Raw genomic sequence first — 22,089 nt, forward strand, 5'->3', positions numbered from 1 at the left:
TAAACTCAAAATAGATGAAAGACCTAAACATAAGACAGGAAGCCATCAAAATTCTAGAGGAGAAAGTAGGTTAACAACCTCTCTGACCTCGTCCATAGAAACTTCTTACTTGACATGTCTCCAGAAGCAAGGGAAACAAAAACAAAAAATGAACTATTGGGACCATCATCTGGACAGTGAAGGAAACAACCACAAAACTAAAAGGCAACCAACAGAATGGGAGAAGATATTTGCAAATGACATTTCAGATAAAGGGTTAGTATCCAATATCTATAAAGAACGTATCAAACTCAACACCCCAAAAATAAATAATCCAGTGAAGAAATGGGCAAAAGACAAGAATAGACACTTTTCCAAAGAGGACATCCAGATGGCCAACCGACACATGAAAAAATACTCAACATCACTCATCGTCAGGGAAATACAAATTAAAACCACAATGAGGTATCACCTCATACCAGTTAGAATGGCTAAAATTAACAACTCAGGCAACAACAGATGCTGGCGAGGATGCGGAGAAAGAGGATCTCTTTTGCACTGCCAGTGGGAATGCAAACTAGTGCAGCCACTCTGGAAAACAGTATGGAGGTTCCTCAAAAAGTTAAAAATAGAACTACCCTACAACCCAGCAACTGCACTACTAGGTATTTATCCAAGGGATACAGGTGTGCTGTTTCGAAGGGGCACATGTACCCCAATGTTTATAGCAGCGCTATTGACAACAGCCAAAATATGGAAAGAGCCCAAATGTCCATCGACAGATGAATGGATAAAGAAGATGTGTTATAAAAAAAAAAAAAGAAGAAGATGTGGTATGTATATATACAATGGAGTATTACTTAGCAATCAAAAAGAATGAAATCTTGCCATTTGCAACTATGTAGATGGAACTAGAGGGTATTATGCTAAGCGAAATAAGTCAGAGAAAGACAAATATCATATGACTTCACTCATATGAGGAATTTAAAATACAAAACAAATGAACATAAGGGAAGGGAAGCAAAAATAATATAAAAGCAAGGAGAGGGACAAAACATAAGAGACTCTTAAATATGGAGAACAAACAGAGGGTTACTGGAGGGGTTTGGAGGGGCAATGTGCTAAATGGGTAAGGGGCATTATGGAGGACACTTATTGGGAAGAGCACTGGGTGTTATACATAGGGAGGAATCACTGGAACCTACTCCTGAAATCATTATTGCACTATATGCTAACTGACTTGGATGTAAATTAAAAATAAATAAATATTTTTTAAAAATTACAATATCACAGTCTTACTGCCCAAACCTGATTCCGACCCCTCTGGCAGCAGAGCTGTTGATTTTTCTGCCCAACCCCAGGACTGGTGAAGCTACAATTTCTCACTGGCCAAGTAGGGTATGGAAGCTGTCTCAGGCAAGAAGGCCACATGTTCCTGCCATTTTTATCCAAATCTTTAGCCATTATTTAAGTATAAACACTTAATCTGTCTTCTTCTTTTAATTCCAGTTAGTTAACATACAGTGTAATATTAGTTTCAGGTGTACAATACAGTGATTCAACACTTGCTTATAACCTTAAACAGGCTTAATCTGTCTTAATTGCCAGTTTTCAGTGTCCTAAAACTGGTGCTTATGACAATTTTGTCCAGTTTTATACTTATTTTGTATGGAGAGAGGAATAGTCAACCTCTTCACACCACCATTACCAGAAGTAATTATATGTATGTGTATACATATGTGTGTGTGTGTGTGTGTGTGTGTGTGTGTGTGTGTGTGTATTTTTTGTCTTAGTAATCCAACATCTGAATGTATGTAAAAGTAACCCAAAGTAAATGAAGAAGATACCTATTAACGGTCCATACTTTTATGTTTATATTGTCAATTTGGTATAATATAGCCTTTTAAATTTCTTTCAAAACACCATAATTTTTTTTAAATGTTTATTTACCTTTGAGAGAGAGAAAGACAGAGCATGCATAGGGGAGGGGCAGAGAGAGAGGGAGACAGAATCTGAGGCAGGCTCCAGACTGCATGCTGTCAGCACAGAGCCTGACATGGGGCTTGAACTCACCAACCATGAGATAATGACCTGAGCTGAAGTCAGATGTTTAACCAACTGAGCCACCCAGGTGCCCTCAAAACACCATAATGTTAAAATCAGATTTTTTTTTTTCATTGCAGGCTTCCATACATTTGTTGAAACACTCTTTGAAGGTTTTTATAATAGAAGATAGCTAACTGACACTGAAAATATCTCAAAGGAAGTATATTTTCATAGATTTACTAGTCAACTTTTACACTTCCAGCAAGCTGAAGTTGCTATTTCCAAGGACAGAGCATATCATAAATCTAGACCTACAGGGAAAACTATTTAATTCACCATATTGGCTCATATATCACCCCATTTCCCTTACTCAAACAACTTAAACATTTTATAAAATTAGTAAAAAAATGTTTGCCCAAATTATTTGAACCTATACATCTTTTGCTTTTTTCTTCTTTGAAATAGCAGGGTCTTCTCTCAGCTTCTCTAAGTGGAAGACATTTTCAGGGATAAAAATATGTGTAAATCACCCAACAAAAGTTGAACGGAGTTGGAGGAAAGGATGGAAGAATTGGCTATCACATTGTAGCTTTCACATTTAGTTATATGAATATATATTTCCATGACATGAACATACAACAATCTATCCAAACTCCTACTAATGAACATTTAAATTATTGCAATTTTTCACTATTATGAACCATGCTATCAGTGAACACCCCTAGAAAATCTCTTAGTATACCAGACAGAATACATCCCCCAGGTACACACCTAGAAGGCAACAGGCTATGAGAATCTTTGCCTTTATTAGATAATTCTGAACTGTGGTAGTTTTCACACTACTGATAGTGTCAGATTTTATTAAATTTTACCAATCTTATGGCTACAAAAATGAAATCATACGGTTTTTTTCATTTGGATTTCCCCATATGCTGATGAGATTCAGCACCTTTTCAAATGTTTATTGGTCATTCTTCTGAGGGAATAATAAAGAAAAGAGAAAAGAGAGATAGGGAATGTGGGGAGGCAGGACGCAGGTGGCAGAAGGAAAAAAGAGAAATCTGAATAATACAAGGCAAAATAACACTTGTTAATTCTAGATGAAAGATGCATGGGTTCTGTTATATCATTTTCATTCAGATTTATGTTTAAAATAACATCATAATTTCATTAAAAATTAGCTTTTGAACCAAATTAAACTTTGAATCAGTTCTTCACATTTCAGGTATTAAAGGCTATATGGTGCTTTTAACAGTGATCCCATATCACAAATTGATTCCGAAAATAGTAAGCACTTACTCGAAGGCCAGAAATCTTCCTCATGGTAACCTGGCGGTTTGAATCATGGTGTCCAGAAATTTGGTTTGGACCCGGGAACATGAAATCTCGTGTATTTTCATCATATGTAGACAGTGTTTCACCCACTACAAAAAAGATATACTATGACTCAAACTATAACAAAATATTCTATTCAGAAGCAAAATCATCAGGTACAAAAATATATAGTGCCTGATGCTTTACTGAAATATCTGCTTCATGTCATGTTTGTTTGTTTTCCTATGAAAGGAAAATTTAAAGCAAGTTATGTTAAATGGATTCCTTATTCAGAAATGTAGTACATAATGACATTCTCCTTTCCCTTGATAGAAGGGAGATGTTCATGTAAATTTTATGAGTACCTACATGTTTCTAGAGAAAAAAAGTCCTTGTAAACCTATCAAGTTGGAAACTTAATTACTATCTCCACAAATTTTTTCTACCTTCCATTCCTTTCCACCTGACATTATAAGACATTATGGTACATGTTGGAAAAAAACGTAGACATTCTCTAGAATTTATGGTTACCTGAATTATGTATATATGTAATATTCAAAATCTTTAAGATTACTAATTTTCAATAACATATAGTTCTCCATTTTTCACATAAAATAATTATTTAAGGTAGATTTTTCCTATAATCATAGAAGTAAATAACAACAATCAAGCCAGTCTCCATATTTTAATTCTACCTATCCCAGAGATTTGTAGTATTTACTAAACAGTTAAGGTTTTATTCCCCTCCATTCCTAGTAACAGTCAACACACAAAAAAAGGATAATTACTTTATCAACAAAAAAATAGACTTTGGGAAAAATCACAAAAACCAGAAGTCAGTTTTTATGAATGTCCCAAAATATGCTAGAATGATAGCATGTAATTTTCCATTTTCCATTATTACTATTTATTCAATCTTAGAACAATATGTTCAAATACTATTTATGTCAATCTTTCTGAATATATTATTTTCATCTATTGACATTTTACATTTATGGACCAATACTAGAAACTCAACATTGTTCTTAATTTGGGAAGGAGGGGAAAAGATGGTATTTTTAAGAAGCATTCTTTTAAATGGGTTTGCACATCAATTACCTTATCAAAATATAATACAGTACCTGGTGGAACTAGTTGAATCAACTCAAACAATGCAGTATCATCTGAAAGTTTAAAGAAAAATTTCCTTAGACAAATTAATAATAAACAAAAATTAGTTACTCTAATCACAAGTCTCTAAAAGTCAAAGTAATTGCCAGGTAGACTACATATACGTTTATATCTTAGTATACTGTGTGTGAAAATATATATATACATATACATATGTATACATACATATGTATACGCATACATATGTATATATATGTGTGTGTATATATATACGTATATATATATTTTGGTTGCCATGTCTCTTAGGGCTTTACTATTCTATAGTGGAGATTAACCCTTCAACCTCTCTGGAGTTTTTCTGATTTTTTTTAATTTTATTTTTTTAGAGCAGTTTTAGGTTTACAACAAAACTAGAGAGGGAAGTACAGAGATTTCCCATATATCTCTGTCCCCACACATGCACAGCCTCCCTACTATCAACCTCACTCACAGGAATGGCACGTCTTTGTTTTGGTTTTTTTTTTTTTTTACCAAGGATAAACCCCCATAGTTCCATCATAATCACCCAAAGTCCATAGTTTACCTTAGGGTTCAGTCTTGGTGATGTATACTCTGTGGGTTTGGACAAATGTATAATGACATATTCCATCGTTATAGTATCACCCATAGTATTTTCACTTCCCTGATTTTCCTCTGTGCTCTTGCCTATTCATCTCTCTGTTCCACTTCAATTTGCCTCCACAAGCAACCACTGATCTTTTCATTGTCTCCAGTTTTGCCTTTTCCAGAATGTCATGTAGTTAGAATCATATAGCGTTCAGGTTTTTCCCATTGGCTTCTTTCACTCAGTAACACGCATTTCAGGGTCCTTCATGTTACTGATGGCTTGATAGCTCATTTCTTTTTCTTAAATGTTTATTTATTTTTTTGGTCAGGGTGGGGGAGGTGGCACAGCAAGAAAAGGAGACAATCCCAAGCAGGTTCCATGATCTCAGCACAGAGTCCAATGCAGGGCTCAAACTCACACACTGTGAGATCATGACCTGAGCCAAAATCAAGAATGGGACACTTAACCAACTGAGCTACCCAGGTGCCCTGATAGCTCATTTCTTTTAAGTGTTGAATAATATTCATTGTCTGGATATACCACACTTTATTTATCCATTCATCTACTAGGGAGCATCTTGGTTGCTTCCAAGTTTTGACAGTTATAAAAAAAGGCTTCTATAAACAAGCTTGTGGAGAAAGGAGTTCAGGTGGTGGAGGAGCAGGGAGACCTTCAGCTTGTCTCGTCCCTCAAATAAAGCAAGTTATCGAATAACTCTGAACACCCAAGAAATCAATCAGAGGTCTGAGAGAACAAAAAGTGCAAATCTACAGGTAGAAAAATGACCACCTTCTGGAAGGAGAGAGTTTAGTTGGGGGAGACATAGCTGTGGGTACAGAGGCTGTGAGGGAGCCTGCTTACAGAGGCTACTGCAAAGTATTATAAGCAGCAGAGTACAAAATCTGAACTTTTAGAAGTCCACCACCATGTGGGATGTGCCTGGATTAAAGGTGCTCAGGTGGCAAACCAGGGCAGAATCCCAGGAGTGACAGCATGGTCTGAGGATCCGCTGGGTCACAAGAAAGACGGGTCAGGCCAACCTGCTGCACTGTTCCCAAGCATAGGAGTGGGGACTCGGGCTGAGGGCAGTGAGCTAAGGCAGGGTGCTGGCTTTCTGCTCTGTTTTGACATAAACTCTGAACCACTGCGGGGTCTGTGACTGCTTTCCTCACACTGGCTGGCAAAGGGCAAAAGCATAGCAAGATGCTCCCCCAGGGGAACAGCTTGGGTCCCTGTGCAGGATTCCCTAAAATTTGTGTAGTTTTGAAACTTAGTCGTGTGCCTGAGATAAAAAAGCTCAGATCAGGCAGGGTGAACGCATGGTTCTCATGAAAACCAGGTACACAAGAGGGGTGACTACTCTTCTGTGAGGGTTTGTTGAAGAGTGGGAGGTGTGAACATTCAGCTCCAGGGCTAGGGAGCTGTGCATCCTGTCCATCTGAACTGAAGCAAAACAGCGCCACCTAGTGGAGGATGGAGCCACGTACACAAAGCACAACCCCCTCCTTTTCACCCTGTCCCGGCCCATTTTCACTGAAACAAGTCAGTCTGAAAATCAGCACAGAAGGTCGGTCCCCCAGAAGACTAGCACAAACAACTCAACACCAAGTCTATTGATCATAGAATGTTGCAAAGCTTCAGCTCTAGGGGAAATGGGATCTAACTTCCTTTTTACTTTCATCCCTTTTTATTATTATTTATTTTCTCAAGTATCTTCTTAGTTTTTCTCAAGTTCTTTTTTCTGTTATCTATTTTCTCTATTCTATTCTATTTTATATTACTTATACTTTTGGATCTAGATTCTTTTTTTAAATATTTATTTATTTTTGAGAGAGAGAGAGAGAGACAGAGCACGAGAGGGAGAAGGGCAAAGAGAGAGGGAGACACAAAATTCGAAGCAGGCTCCAGGCTCTGAGCTGTCATCACAGAGCCTGATACGGCGCTCAAACCTAACCCATGGACCGTGAGATCGTGACCTGAACTGAAGTCAGACACTTAACCAACTGAGCCACCCAGGCACCTCTAGATCTAGATTCTTTTAACAAGCAGAACAAAACACACCACGGATCTAGTTTTTTGGTTTTGGTTTTTGTTTTTTTGTCTTGGTTTTTTTTTTTTCTTTCTTCTATTTTTTTCTGGACAAAATGATGAGACAGAAAAATTCACTCCAAAAGAAAGAACAGGAAGTAGAACTCACAGCCAGGATTTAATCAGTACAGATATATGTAAGATGTCTGAACTAGAATTTAAAACAATGATTATGAGAAATAAATAAATGAATAATAAATAAGTAAAACAATGATTATGAGGATACTAGCTGAGCTTGAAAAAAGCATACAAGACACCAGAGAATCCCTTTCTGAAGAGATGAAAGAACTAAAATCTAGTCAGGCTAAAATAAAAAATGGTAAAACCAAGATGCAAACCCAAATGAAGGCCATAAAAATGAGGATGGACGAAGCAGAGGAGCAGAGTAATATAGAAGGTAAAATTATGGAAAATTATGAAGATGAAAAGAGGGAAAGAAAAGTAATGGATCACAAAGGTATACTCAGGGAATTCAGCAACTTAGTAAAATGTGACAAAATTCATACAGAAGGAATCCCAGAACATGAAGAGAGAAAAAAGGTGGCAGAAGGTTTATTCATAAAAATTATAGCTGAAGATTTCCCTAATCTGAGGAAAGACACAGACATCAAAATCCAAAAAGCACAGGGAACTCCCATTAAATTCCACAAAAGCCAACCATTGCCAAGGCATACAGTCAAATTCATAAAATACACAGACAAGGAAAGAATCCCAAAAGGAGCAAGGGAAAAAAGTCCGTAACCAACAAGGGAAGAAAAGTCAGGTTCACAGCAGACCTATCTACAGAAATTTGGCAGGCCAGAAAGGAGTGGCAGGATATATTCAACGTGCTGAATTGGAAAAATATGCAGCCAAAAATTCTTTATCCGGCAAGGCTGTCATTCAGAATAGAAGGAGAGATAAAGAGTTTCCCAAACAAAAACTAAAGAGGTTTGTGACCACTAAACCAATGCAGCAAGAAATTTTAAGGGGGACTCTTTGAGTGGAGGAAAAAGACCAAAAGGAACAAAGATAAGAAAAGACCAGGGGCGCCTGGGTGGCTCAGTCAGTTAAGTGTCCTACTTCGGCTCAGGTCATGATATCATGGTCCGTGAGTTCAGGCCCCACGTCGAGCTCTGTGTTGACAGCTCAGAGCCTGGAGCCTGCTTCAGATTCTGTGTCTCCCTCTCTCTCTGACTTCCCCCGTTCATGTTCTGTCTCTCTCTGTCTCAAAAATAAATAAACATTAAAAAAAATTAAAAAAGAGAAGACCAGAGAATGCCACCAGAAACACCAATTCTATAGGTAACACAATGGCACTAAATTCATACCTTTCCATAATCACTTTGAATGTAAAAGTTCTAAGTCAAAAGACCTAGGGTAACAGAATGGATAAAAACACAAGATCCATATATGTGTGTGTGTGTGTGTGTGTGTGTGTGTGTGTGTGTGTGTGTGTGTGTATACATACATATATATTCCCCCTAAGCAGAAAACCAACAAGGAAATGATATCTTTGAATGGCACACTGGACCAGACAGACTTAACATATATTTGGAACATTCCATCCTAGGGGCATGTGGGTGGCTCAGTCAGTTAAGCATCTGACTCTTGATTTCAGCTCAGGCCATGATCTCATAGTTCATGGTATCAAGCCCTGTATCAGGCTCGGTGCTGACAGCATGGAGCCTAGCAGGCTCCTAGCAGGGATTCTCTCTCACCATCTCTACCCCTCCCCCATTCATATTCTCTCTCTCTCTCTCTCTCTCTGTCTGTCTCTCTCAAAATAAATAAATAAACTTAAAAAAATAAAGTACATTCCATCCTAAAGAAGCAGAATACATATTATTTTCTAGTGCCCATGGAACATTCTCCAGACTAGATCACATTCTGGGTCAGAAATCAGCCCTCAACAAGTACAAAAAGATTGAGATCGTACCATGCATATTTTCAGATCACAACACTATGAAACCTGAAATCTACCACAAGAAAAAAATTGGAAAGCCCTCAAATACATGATGGTTAAAGAACATCTTATTAAACAATGAACAGGTTAACCAGGAAATTAAAGAAGAAATAAAGAAATATATGGAAGCAAACAAAAATGAAAACATGACAGTCCAAAACCTTTGAAATACAGCAAAGGCAGTCCTAAGAGGGAAGTATATTGCAATTAGGCCTATCTCAAGAAGCAAGAAAGGTCTCAAATATACAACCTAACCTTTTACCTAAAGGAGCTAGAAAAGGAACAGCAAATAAAGCCCTAGTCAGCAGAAGAAGGGAACTAATAAAGATTAGAGCAGAAATAAATGATATGGAGAGCCTTTCCCCTACAGTGAGGAATGAGACAAAGATGTCCACTCTCATGATTACTATTTAACACAGTACTGAAGTCTTAGCCTCAGCAATCAGACAACAAAAAGAAATGACAGCATCCAAATTGGCAAGGAAGAAGTCAAATTTTCACTATCTGAAGAAAATATAATATTCTGTGTAGAAACCTGAGCAATTCCTATCAAAATAACACCAGCATTCTTCACAGAGCTAGAACAAACAAACCTAAAATTTGCATGGAACCAGAAAAGCCCCTGAATAGCCAAAGTAATCTTGAAAAAGAAAACCAAAGCATCACAATCCTGGACTTCAAGCTGTAATTATCAAGACAGTATGGCACTGGCACAAAAACAGACACGCATATCAGTGGAACAGAACAGAAAACCCAGAAATTGACCCACAAACGTATGGCCAACTAATCTTTGACAAAGCAGGAAAGAATATCCAGTGGAATAAAGACAATCTCTTCAGCAAGTGGTCCTGGGAAAACTGGACAGCAACATGCAGAAAAATGAACCTGGACCACTTTCTTATACCATACACAAAAATAAACTCAAAATGGAAGAAAGACCTAAATGTAAGACAGGAAGCCATGAAAATCCTAGAGGGGAAAACAGGCAAAAACCTCTTTGACCTTGGCCACAGGAACTTCTTACTCAACACGTCAAGGCAAGGGAAACACAAGCAAAAACGAACTATTAGGACCTCATCAAAATTAAAAGCTTCTGCACAGCAAAGGAAACAATCAGCAAAACTAAAAGCCAACCAACAGAACTGGAGAAGATCTTTGCAAATGACATATCAAATAAAGGGTTAGGATCCAAAATCTATAAAGAACGTATCAAACTCAACACCCAAAACACAAATAATCCAGTGAAGGAATGGGCAAAAGACATGAACAGGCACTTTTCCAAAGAAGACGTCCCAATGGCTAACAGACACATGAAAAAATGCTCAACATCACTCATCATCAGAGAAATACAAATGAAAACCACAATGAGGTATCACCTCACACCTGTCACAATGGCTAACGTTAACAACTCAGGCAACAACAGATGTTGGCGAGGATGCAGAGAAAGAGGATCTCTTTTGCACTGCTGGTGGGAATGCAAACTAGTGCAGCCACTCTGGAAAACAGTATGGAGGTTCCTCAAAAAGTTAAAAATTGAACTACCCTACGACCCAGCAATTGCACTACTAGGTATTTATCCAAGGGATACAGGTGTGCTGTTTTGAAGGGGAACACGCACCCCAATGTTTATAGCAGTGCTATTGACAATAGCCAAAGTATGGAAAGAGCTCAAATGTCCATCGACAGATGAATGGATAAAGAAGATGTGGTATGGTACATATATATAATGGAGTATTACTTGGCAATCAAAAAGAATGAAATCTTGCCATTTTCAACTAGGTGGATGGAACTAGAAGGTATTATGCTAAGTGAAATTAGTCAGAGAAAGGCAAATATCATATGACTTCACTCATATGAGGAATTTAAGATACAAAATAGATAAATACAAGGGAAGGGAAGCAAAAATAATATAGAAGCAGGGAGGGGAACAAAACATATGAGACTCTTAAATACAGAGAACAGAGGGCTGCTGGAGGGATTGTGGGGGGGTGGGCTAAATGGATGAGGGACATTAGGAATTTATAAATAAAAATAAACATTAAAAATTTTTTAAAAATTAAAAATAAATAAAACTAAAAAAAAAAAAAAAAAAAAGAAACCTGAAAGACTCCACCAATAAATTGCCAGAACTGATACATGAATTCAGCAAAGTCGCAGGGAATAAACCAATGCAGATATCTGTTGCATTTTTATACATCAATAATGAAGCAGCAGAAAAAGAAATCAAGGGCTCTATCCCATTTACAATTGCACCAAAAAACATAAAATACCTAGGAATAAACCTAACTAAACAGGTAAAAGATCTGTACTCCGAAAACTAGAGAGCACTTATGAAAGAAATTGAGAGGACTTAAAGAAATGGAAAAGCATTCCATGCACATGGATCAGAAGAACAAACATTGTTAAAATGTCTATATTATCCAAATTAATCTACATATTCAATACAATCCCTATCAAAATACCACAAGTATTTTTGCAGAGCTAGAACAAACAATCTTAAAATTTGTACGGAATCACAGAAGACCCTGAATAGCCAAAGCAATCCAGAAAAAGTAAAGCAAAGCTAGAGGCATCATGGTTCTAGGCTTCAAGCTATATTACAAAGCTGTAGTCATCAAAACAGTATGGTACTAGCACAAACACAGACACTTAGACAAATGGAACAGAATAGAAAATCCAGAAATGGACCCACAACTATATGGTCAACTAATCTTTGACAAAGCAGCAAAGAATGTCTAGCGGAAAAAAGACAGTCTCTTCCACAAATGGTGTTAGGAGAACTGAACAGCAAAGTGCAGAAGAATGAACCTGGGCCACTTTCTTACACCACACAAAATAAATTCAAAATGGATGAAAGATCTAAATGTGAGACAGGAAACCATCAAAACATTACAGGAGAAAACAGGTAGAACTCATCATCAGGGAAATACAAATCAAAACCATGATGAGATACCAGCTTACACCTTTCAAAATGGCTAGAATTAACAACACAAGAAACAACAGGTGCTGGCAAGGATGCGGAAAAAGGGGAACCCTATTTGCACTGGTGTAGTGCAAACTGATGTAGCCACTCTGGAGAACATAGCTGAGGTTCCTCAAAAAACTAAAAATAGACCTACCCTATGATCCAACAAATGCACTTCTAAGTATTTATTTACCCAAAGGATACAACAACACAGATTCAAAAGGGTACATGCACCACAACATTTATAGCAGCATTATCAGCAATAGCCTAACTATGGAGAAAGCCCAAATGTCCATCAAATGAATAAAGACATTGTATACACACAAACACACACACAATGTGTATATATATATATATATATATATATATATATATATACACACATACAGTGAATATTACTCAGCCAACAAAAAGAATAAAATCTTGCCATTTTCAACGATGTGGATGGAGCAAGAATGTATTATGCTAAGCAAAAAAGGTCAATCAGATAAAGACAAATACCATATGATTTCACTCATATGTGGAATTTAAGAAACAAAACAGATGAACAACATTTGGGAAAGGGGGTAAAAAAGAGAAGAAAGGGAAACAAACCAGAAGATACTCCTTTTTTTTTTTTGATTTTTTTTTTTTGATAGAAAGAGCACACGTGGTGGGGGAGGGGCAGAGAGAGAGGGAGAGAATCCCAAGCAGGCTCTGTGCTACAGCACAAAGCCCGGGGCAGGACTTGATACAAACCAAAAACACAAGAGACTCTTTTTTTTAATGTTTATCTTACAGACAGAGAGAAAGAGAGCACGCTCATGTGTGTGAAGGACTGGGGGAGGGGCAGAGACAGAGAGGGAGTCACAGAATCTGAAGCAGGTTCCAGGCTCCGAGCTGACAGCACAGAGCCTGACACAAGGCTCGAACTCATGAACCATGAGATCATGACCTGAACCAAAGTGAAACACTTAACTGACTGAGCCACCCAGGTACCCCATCACAAGAGACTTGTGAGAGACTATCTTAAGGATAGAGAACAAATTGAGGTTGGTGGAGGGAGGTGGGTAGGGGACAAGCTAGATGGGTGATGGCTGTTCAAGAGGATACTTATGTGATGAGCACTGGGTGTTGTATAAAGTGACAAATCACTGAATTGTACTCCTGAAACCAATACTGTACTGTATATTAACTGACTAAAATTAAAAACAAACAAAACCTTGTGCAGGCTATTGTGCAGGTTTTTATGTGGACATAAGTTTTCAACTCCTTTGGGTAAATACCAAAAGGAGTAGCTGCTGGATTGTATGTTAAGACTGTGTTTAGTTTTGTAATAAACTGCCAGACTGTCTTCTAAATTGCTGCTCCATTATGCATTCCCACCAGCAGTATATAAGAAGAGTTCTTGTTGCTCAGTATCCCCACCAACATTTGGTGCTGTCAGTGTTTTGGATTTTGGCCATTCTAGGTTTTTGGTGATAACTTGTTTTAATTTGAATTTCCCCAAAGACATATGATGTGGAGCATATTTCCATATGCTTATTTGTCATCTTTGTATCTTCTTTGGTGAAGTATCTGTTAAGGTCTTTGGCCCATTTTTAAATTAATGTTGTTATTTTCTTACTGAATTTTAAAAGTCCTTGGGATGCCTGGGTGGCTCAGTTGGTTGAGCGTCCAACTTTTGGTTTCAGCTCAGGTCATGATCTCACAGTGGGTGGGACTGAGCCCCGCGTCAAGCTCTGCACTGACAGCATGCAGCCTACTTGGCATTCTCTCTCTCCCTCTCTCTCTGCCCGTCTCCCTCACTCTCTCTCTCTCTCTCTTTCTCAAAATAAATAAATATTGAAAAAAATGACTGGATACAAGATAAACATTTTTTGGTCACTTTCCTGTATATCAACCACACACACACACACACACACACACACACACACGAAAAAAAGAAAGAAAAGTGGGTGAAGAGCCTTATTCCCCAAAGTCACATAGTATATAACCAGTTAGAAATATAAGAAATGTATGGCAAGTACATACACACATACCCCCAAAACCTTAATATTATACACAAGGAAAACATAAGTTTAAAAAGTCAATATACATTGCATATCTAAGTGGGAAGAATGAATAACGTAAAAATGCCAATTCCCCCAAAATATAATTGAAATTAAAATTCAAAGAGATTTATTTTAGACCTGAAACATGATTCTAAGTTCACTTACAAAACTAAACATGTAGGAATATGAATATGTGTATATCAAATGAAAATATGGATTACACAAATCTGTGATAATTAACCATGCAATATCAACCAAATAATAGATACTTAGAATAAACAGACATAATGAAGGGAAAAAGGAATGGGAGACTACACAGAGACAAGATGAGGGTAGAAAGAATATTAATGGGGAACAGACTTCTACTTCAGATAATGACAATATATACCAAGCACACCAATCATCCTACTAGGAACATTTTAAAAATCTGGTCAAATGATTTTTAAAAATCTGCTTGCAGGCACAGAGAAGCAAATAAGACAGTTTAGAATTAGAGTTTAGAATCCTGAAGAAGAAAAAGCCAGGAAGATGAACCAGACATTGGAGCTGTTTTCTCTCTAGGGGCATCTGCTAATTTCAGAAAAGACAAATGAAGGATTGATAAATTTAGCTGAGGTTTTTATGGTCTCACAGACCTAGAAGCAAAATATGACTTCAGGGCCTACCCAGAAGGAGAGATATTCATAAATTCTCCACACTTTAGATAGTCCCCTGAAAGAGCCCGGGAATAGAGATGAACTGTAAATAACCTGGCTTTTACAAGAACTGAAATCTGGCTTCAAATCACCTTAATCTGTAACATTAGACTGACATGATCAAGGATTGCTAGTGTTCTAGCAGCCTGGAACAGGCAAATAAAAACAAATAAAACCTATCTGGAGAACGAGAGCATAATTCCATGCCCCCAATTATTTCTGCAATTTTTCGCATAAAATGTTCAATATCCTGAAACAACAAAGAATGGTTACAATTATTTGGGGGGGAATGTTAAGCACTATTAACTAAAGCTAATTATACATGCACTCTATGACCCAGAAATTCCACCACTAAGAATATACCAAGAGAACTGAGTATATACAATTACCAAAAGATACTTATAAAAATATTCATAGTCGTTTTATTCATAATAATCCAAGGCTAAAAACAATCCTCATCAACAGGGAAGTAAATAAATTATAGTATATTCATATAATGGAATACCAAAGAGCAATAAAAAAAGAATGGTTTACTGAGATACAACAACACAGATGCTTCTGACAGACATGAGCCATACTCAAATGAATACTTATTCTATGATTTAATTTACATGAAGGTCAAGAATAGACAAAAGTAATCAATGTTGATAAAAGTCAGAATAGTGATTATCTTGAGGGGAGTATTGACTGGTAGAGACACAAGGAAACCTTTCTGAGCAATGGAAACACTCTATGTCTTGGTGAATGGTGATTACGGATATACACAAAAGTGACTAATCAATGATGAGTACACAGGGTTAAAATTATACGTTAGACACTTTTGACACAAAAAATAGCTAAGACAATTTCCAAAATAAATAAATCTGGAGGGCTCAAACTACCAGATATAAAAACTGAAGTTACAGTAATTAAGAAAGCATAGTATTTATGCAAGAATGAACAAACGGGGTGCCTGGGTGGCTCAGTCAGTTAAGTGTCCAACTTCAGCTCAGGTCATGATCTCGCGGTTCGTGACTTCAAGTCCCACGTCGGGCTCTGTGCTAATAGCTTGGAGCCTGGAGCCTACTTCGGATTCTGTGTCTCCCTCTCTCTCTGCCCCACCCCTGCTTGCACTCTGTCCCTCTCTGTCTCTCAAAAAATGAATAAACGTTAAAAAAAAATTTTTTTTAAAAAGAATGGACAAACAGACCCATGACACAGAAGAGAGACTAGAAAAAAATTCACATATATGTAGGCACTTAACTTATGACAAAGTAACATTACAGACTGATTATATGATTATAATAAGGAAAGTCTTTTCACCAAATAGCATTGCACACACAGATATACATAAAAAATGAAATTTTATCCTTATTTCATACCATATATAAAAATGAAATCCAGGTGGACCATAAATCTAAATATAAAAATTAAAGAAATAAGGCTTTTAGATTATATAAAAGAGTATCTTCATAACTTGGGGCAGGGAAAGAATTCTTAAACATGACCAAAATTAGCACTAAGCATAAAGAAAAAGATTAATAAATCAAACTACATTATTAAATTAGACTATATTAGGGGCGCCTGGGTGGCGCAGTCGGTTAAGCATCCGACTTCAGCCAGGTCACGATCTCGCAGTCCGGGAGTTCGAGCCCCGTGTCGGGCTCTGGGCTGATGGCTCAGAGCCTGGAGCCTGTTTCCGATTCTGTGTCTCCCTCTCTCTCTCTGCCCCTCCCCCGTTCATGCTCTGTCTCTCTCTGTCCCAAAAATAAATAATCGTTGAAAAAAAAAAAAGTTTAAATTAGACTATATTAAAAATAACTTGCTCATCATAAGCACAAGAACCACTAATAGATGAAAAATGCAAGCCACAGAATGGGAGAAGATATTTGCAACACATATAATTGACAGAGAGTTTGTAACTAGAAAATATAGAAAATTCATACAAATGAATAAGAAAGTAACAACCTGATACAGAATTGAGCAAAAGACAAACGTTTCACACCCATTATAAAAAGATGTCCCGAAAGATTGATAAACGTATGAATTCTTAGTCTACTTCATTTGTCTTCAGGGAAAAACCAAATAAAAGCATTATTCACCCATCATAATGATAAAATCTTTAAAAATCCAGCAATCCCAGGAGTTGGGAAGGATGTAGAGAATAAAACTTTCAATGGCAGAATACATATTGGTAGAGCAACACTGGAAACTGTTTGCATTGCCTATTCATGCTGACCCTAACACTTAGCAATTTCATTTCTATGTATCTACCCAATAGGAATGGGTGCTCATGAGCATCAAGTCATATAATCAGGAATGTTCAGAGCAACATTATTCATAATAGCAAAAACTATAAACAACCTAAATGTCTATCGATGTCCATAAATAACAGAATAAATAAACTGGAGTATAGTTGCATAATGAAATACTACACAGCAATAAGGATGAATGGATTAGTTACTCACAACAACACAAGGCAAATATCTCCAGCAAAATGCTGAAAAAAAAAGTCAGGCACAAAAGATTTTGCACAGTATGATTCCATTTATTTAGTGTTCAAAAATAGGCAAAGCTAAATTACAACATTAGATATTAAAAGGGAAATTCTTTTGTGGAACAGAGAGGAAACAGTGATTAGAAGAGGGTATGGGGGGCTTTCTGAAGTTCTAGCAAGGTGTTCTATTTCTTGACCTAGGCTTTAGTTACATAGGTGTTCACACTGATATATTTCAATGAGTATAAACAAATACTTGAGTTAAATGGTAGGTTAAATATGCATTAGCTATGGTCACCTTCCGAACTCTCACTAAAAGAACAAATAATTAAACACACACACACACACACACACACACACAAACACACACTCCCAACGGCAAAACCTGAGAGGAAACAATTTGAACAGAAATGGTAACTTAGTTAACAGGAAAAAGGGTCTTAAGCCAATAGACCGGAAAGCTTAGGAGCAACCCCTTTTGTATTCGAATTCCTAACAGGTTTAGTGATTGGTAGTGCCAGCTACCTCTGCAAATGACAGAAATCAATGGGGCTAAAAGCCAGAGCAGTTGAAAATTTAAGAAGCAGTCAAACCCCAGATCCTCCCTCCAGTTTACACTGCTAGGAAACTGCCTTTCCCCATACCCAGGCAGGTGGTTGGAAGTTCATTCCCTGGAGGAGGTGGGACAGGGAGAAGCAGGGGGGAGGGGGCGGGGGCCGCTGAGAAGGGAGGGAAAAGGAGGAGAAGAAGGAGGTATAGTAATCTTCATCTTTGTCACTGTTGTCCTTGGAATGGAAATAGTAGGTACGGTTGACAGCAGGGGTACTATATGAAAACAGGGAGATTAAGAGTCTGGGCTACATACTGATACTTTACCACAGCTTCTTCTTCCACAAGGTTCTAAAATCAGTAGTAGCCAAGTTTATAACCTCTAGGAGAAAGATGGGACTGATTTTTCTACTGAATATGATCTGCCGAAGTCAAAATACATAAAAAGATGCTGACATCCTAAGCTTTTCAGTAAGATGGCCCAGAGAAACCACCCTACAAAAAAGTCCATACTGACAATTTCTATCCAAGAGGAATCCCCAATAGATTTAGTAATTAGTAGTGTCAGGCACCTCTGGCACATAATTTCTAAAAGCATTTTAGTGTTCTGCTATTAAATATGAACAGATGGGGGCACCTGGGTGGCTCAGTCAGTTAAGTGTCTGACTTCATCTCAGGTCATGATCTCGCGGTTCGTGACTTCAAGTCCCACGTCGGGCTCTGTGCTAATAGCTTGGAGCCTGGAGCCTGTTTCAGATTCTGTGTCTCCCTCTCTATCTGCCCCTCCGCGCGCGCGCGCACACACACACACACACTCATTCTCTCTGTCTCTCAAAAATAAATAAACATTAAAAAAATTTTAAATATGAACAGATGGCCAATAATTTGATGGCATCCTCTAACACGAAAGACAAGCAAAATCACAAAATAGAAAATAAAAGTAGAAACAGCAGAGTTTATCTCCCCAGATTTCCCCTTAAAAACAGACATAGCAATTAAATAGCAAAACCATAAACCTATGGACAACATCTATAATAAAATAAGGGGATAAGATATCCCTACAAACCCCAAAATAAAACATATGGTGACAAACAACTCACAGTCACAAAACCTATGGGTACCAGCATCCATGCAGGAAGAAACAGAAGGAATGAAGGGGCTATCGAATGACCTGGGAAGAGAACTCCAAGACAGCCAACAGTACTCACTAGGAGGCACAGATCAATTTGAGAAAGGCAGCTGAAACTGGGAGAAGGTCTGCCCATTCCAATAGCAGGTAATTCAAAAGATTTAAGTGAAGTTCCAAAGGTGGTAGTCTGGTGACCTGTAAGAACTATAGAAACTGACCATCCAGGGTTCCCAGGCAGAACAGAGCCCAAGAAACCAGGAAAAACTATAGAGAAGAGAATACAAATTAAACAGGATTTTTAAAAAATAGAAAAGAGAAACCAGAAAAAAGTAGAATGGAACAAAGGCAGAAAATCCCAGAAGGCAAGCCACCATATACGTATGCTAAACACTATAAAAGGAAGCTCAGTGAGCCTAAAAAGTTTTCTTCAATCATGCTTCCTTCTAAACATTTAGGAAAAAACTAAATTCAATTAATAATGAGCAAAGAGGGGTGCCTGGGTAGCTCAGTTGATTAGTTGATTAAGAATCTGACTCTTGGTTTCAGCTCAGGTCATGATCTCAGTTTGTGAGTTACAGCCCAGTGTCAGGCCCTGCACCGACAGATAGAGCCTTCTTAAGATTCTCTCTCTCCCTCTCTCTCTGCCCTTCCTCCACTCTCTCTCTGTCTCTCTCTCTCTCTCTCTCTCTCAAAATAAATAAACTTAAAAAAAAAAAAATAAAGAATGAGTTGGGGCACCTGGGTGGTTCAGTCAGTTAACCATCAGACTTTGGCTCAGGTCATGATCTCACTGTTTGTGGGTTCAAGCCCTGTGTCAGGCTCTGAGCTAATAGCTCAGAGCTTGGAGCCTGCTTTGGATTCTCTGTCTCCCTCTCTCTCTGTACCCCTCCCCTGCTCATGGTCTGTCTCTGTCTCTCTCTCTCTCAAAAATAAACTTAAAAAAATTTTTTAAAAGAATAAGTAAAGAAAAGGTTAAAGGTCAGATGTACACCAGGTTCTTGTATAAAAAAATAATAGTGAGAAAAGAAAAAAATTCCTACAATGAAAGTAGCCAAAAAGATATTTCAAAAACAGATCATAATTATAATCTACTACTTGAAAAATTTTAAAGTAATACAAGGTATTGAAGAACTAACTAAATCAAAACAAAATCAGAAACAAAAAAGTGAGATGGTATTAGGGAAAGTCATTTCAGAAATGAAAATTAAACTAAAACAACAGAAAATACCTTAAAAGAAATAAAAGATTTTTTTTAATCAAAAGGAAACCAAAAAATATTTTTAATGAGAGAAAATAACAAATACTAAACAGACAAAAATATCCAACATACAATAATAGCATTATTCAGGAAACTTCACAGGAATGAAAATGGATTAGAAACTACAAATAAGAAACACACACTGTACTTAAGAATAGCAAGTGTCTGGGTGGCTCAGTCGTTAAGCATCTGACTTCAGCTCAGGTCATGATCTCACAGTTTGTGAGTTTGCGCCCCACCTTGGGTAAGCATGAGTCCGTCCCTCTTTGGATGAACACAAGCCCCACTTCAGGTAAAAACATGAGCCCTGCTTCTGGAGAGTCCTGCTTTTTTCTCCCTCTCTCCCTCTCTCTGCCCCTCCTGGCATTCTCTCTCTCTCTCTGTCCCTCACTCACTTGTGCCCTCTTTCTCTCAAAAGAAAAAAAAAAAAAGAATAAGAAACAACTTCAGGATATATTCTAGTAAAACTACTAGACTTTAAGGATAAATAAAAAATATTTTAGGTATTTAGGCAAAAAAAAAAAAAAAGACAAGTGAAATAACATTAAACTTTAAGAAAATGATTTAAATATCTGAGGAAGAACTGGGTTAAGTTAAGCAAAAACTAAAATAAACTACAAAATTAAGCAAAGTAAAGAAAATATTAAATTCAAGTGAAAACAGAATTCTTGCCAAGAAAAGTAACTGTAATATATTCACCACATGGTTCAGCTAAAAATACTTTTTACATGGTCATAATATACAAAACAAAATTGTGATTATAACTCTATTAAGAGGAGAGAAAGACAGAAAAAGGGCATATATATGTTTTCAGGGCAAGCAGAGAATATATGAAAAGTACTTACATCCTCATATTCCATAAGGAAAAGTAGAGATAATGTCTAAAACTGAAAAAAATCAAAATGTTTCGAATGTAATATAAGTATGTTAGAGATATGTAGGTGAGTACAAAGAAAAACAATAAAAAATAATAATAATAACCTAGTTCCTTGGGGAGTCAGAAATGATGGAAGAGAGGGATGTTACAAGATCACTGTTTTGGGAATAAGTTTTGTAGACTATATGTAATTCCAATATTAAAGAAAAAAATAACAATTATATAACCAATTAAAATAATTTCAATGTAAGTAAAAATCAAATTTAAAAAGATATCACATTAATAGTTACATATATGCATGTATTTACATATGTATATATATGCATGTATATGTATGTATGTATACATCTTGTCTGAGAGCAAGTCCTAGCAAACAATAAAATTAATTGCATATGTGCATAATATGCTATATGTGCATAATACCCCTTCCATTTCAAAGAACTTGCCTTGTTTAGACAGTGTAAACTCAGTATTTGCAAATTTGAAAGAAAAAGAAGTTACACTTTCTTTTCAAATAAATAACACAATTAAAAATAAAAAGCATTTCACAAAGAAAAGTAAAAGGTTAAAAGTAAAGTCAAGGAAAGGGGTGCCTGAGTGGCTCAGTTGGTTAAGCGTCCAATTCTTGATCTCAGCTCAGGTCTTGATCTCAGGGTCATGAGTTTAAGCCCCACATTGGGCTCCATGGGAAGCCTACTTTAAAAAAAACAAAAAACAAAAAAACAGCCAAGGAAGGAATCACTCTTTCATCTAAGTAAAAAAAAAAAAAAAAAGTACCCCACACTAGCCAGAATCATTCTGGAATGGGCCAAACATGTAAGCAGAAAATGGCCAATAATACATTCATGAAAATATCGCATGGGTATTTAGCATGGTCAGTTATTATTTCTGTGAACCATTTCCAGTGAAGAAAGGAAAACAAATGCAGCTGTTAACAGAGTAATTCCAATTGGTTCCCTAAAGATATCAACGGTGTCAGAAGTAAAAATGATCTTGGAAGGAGTATAAAGTTTAAAAA

The 22,089-nt window shown here is 37.0% G+C and overlaps 1 protein-coding gene across 3 annotated transcripts in view; it reads right to left on the bottom strand.

Annotated features, from left to right (window-relative positions):
• Window positions 1-22,089, bottom strand: part of SPATA6 (spermatogenesis associated 6) — a 151,605-nt gene that overhangs the window by 96,506 nt on the left and 33,010 nt on the right. For all 3 annotated transcript variants that reach the window (XM_086716921.1, XM_086716920.1, XM_086716922.1), the window contains exons 4-5: window positions 4,461-4,502; window positions 3,325-3,449 (exon numbers count right to left, since the gene is read on the bottom strand). In XM_086716921.1, coding sequence (XP_086573047.1) covers window positions 3,325-3,449; window positions 4,461-4,502 — 167 coding nt within the window. The remainder of the gene's footprint in view (window positions 1-3,324; window positions 3,450-4,460; window positions 4,503-22,089) is intronic.

Source organism: Puma concolor, chromosome C1, assembly GCF_028749965.1.
Source record: "Puma concolor isolate L17-30 chromosome C1, mPumCon1.1.hap2, whole genome shotgun sequence".
Classification (NCBI taxonomy): Eukaryota; Metazoa; Chordata; class Mammalia; order Carnivora; family Felidae; genus Puma; species Puma concolor.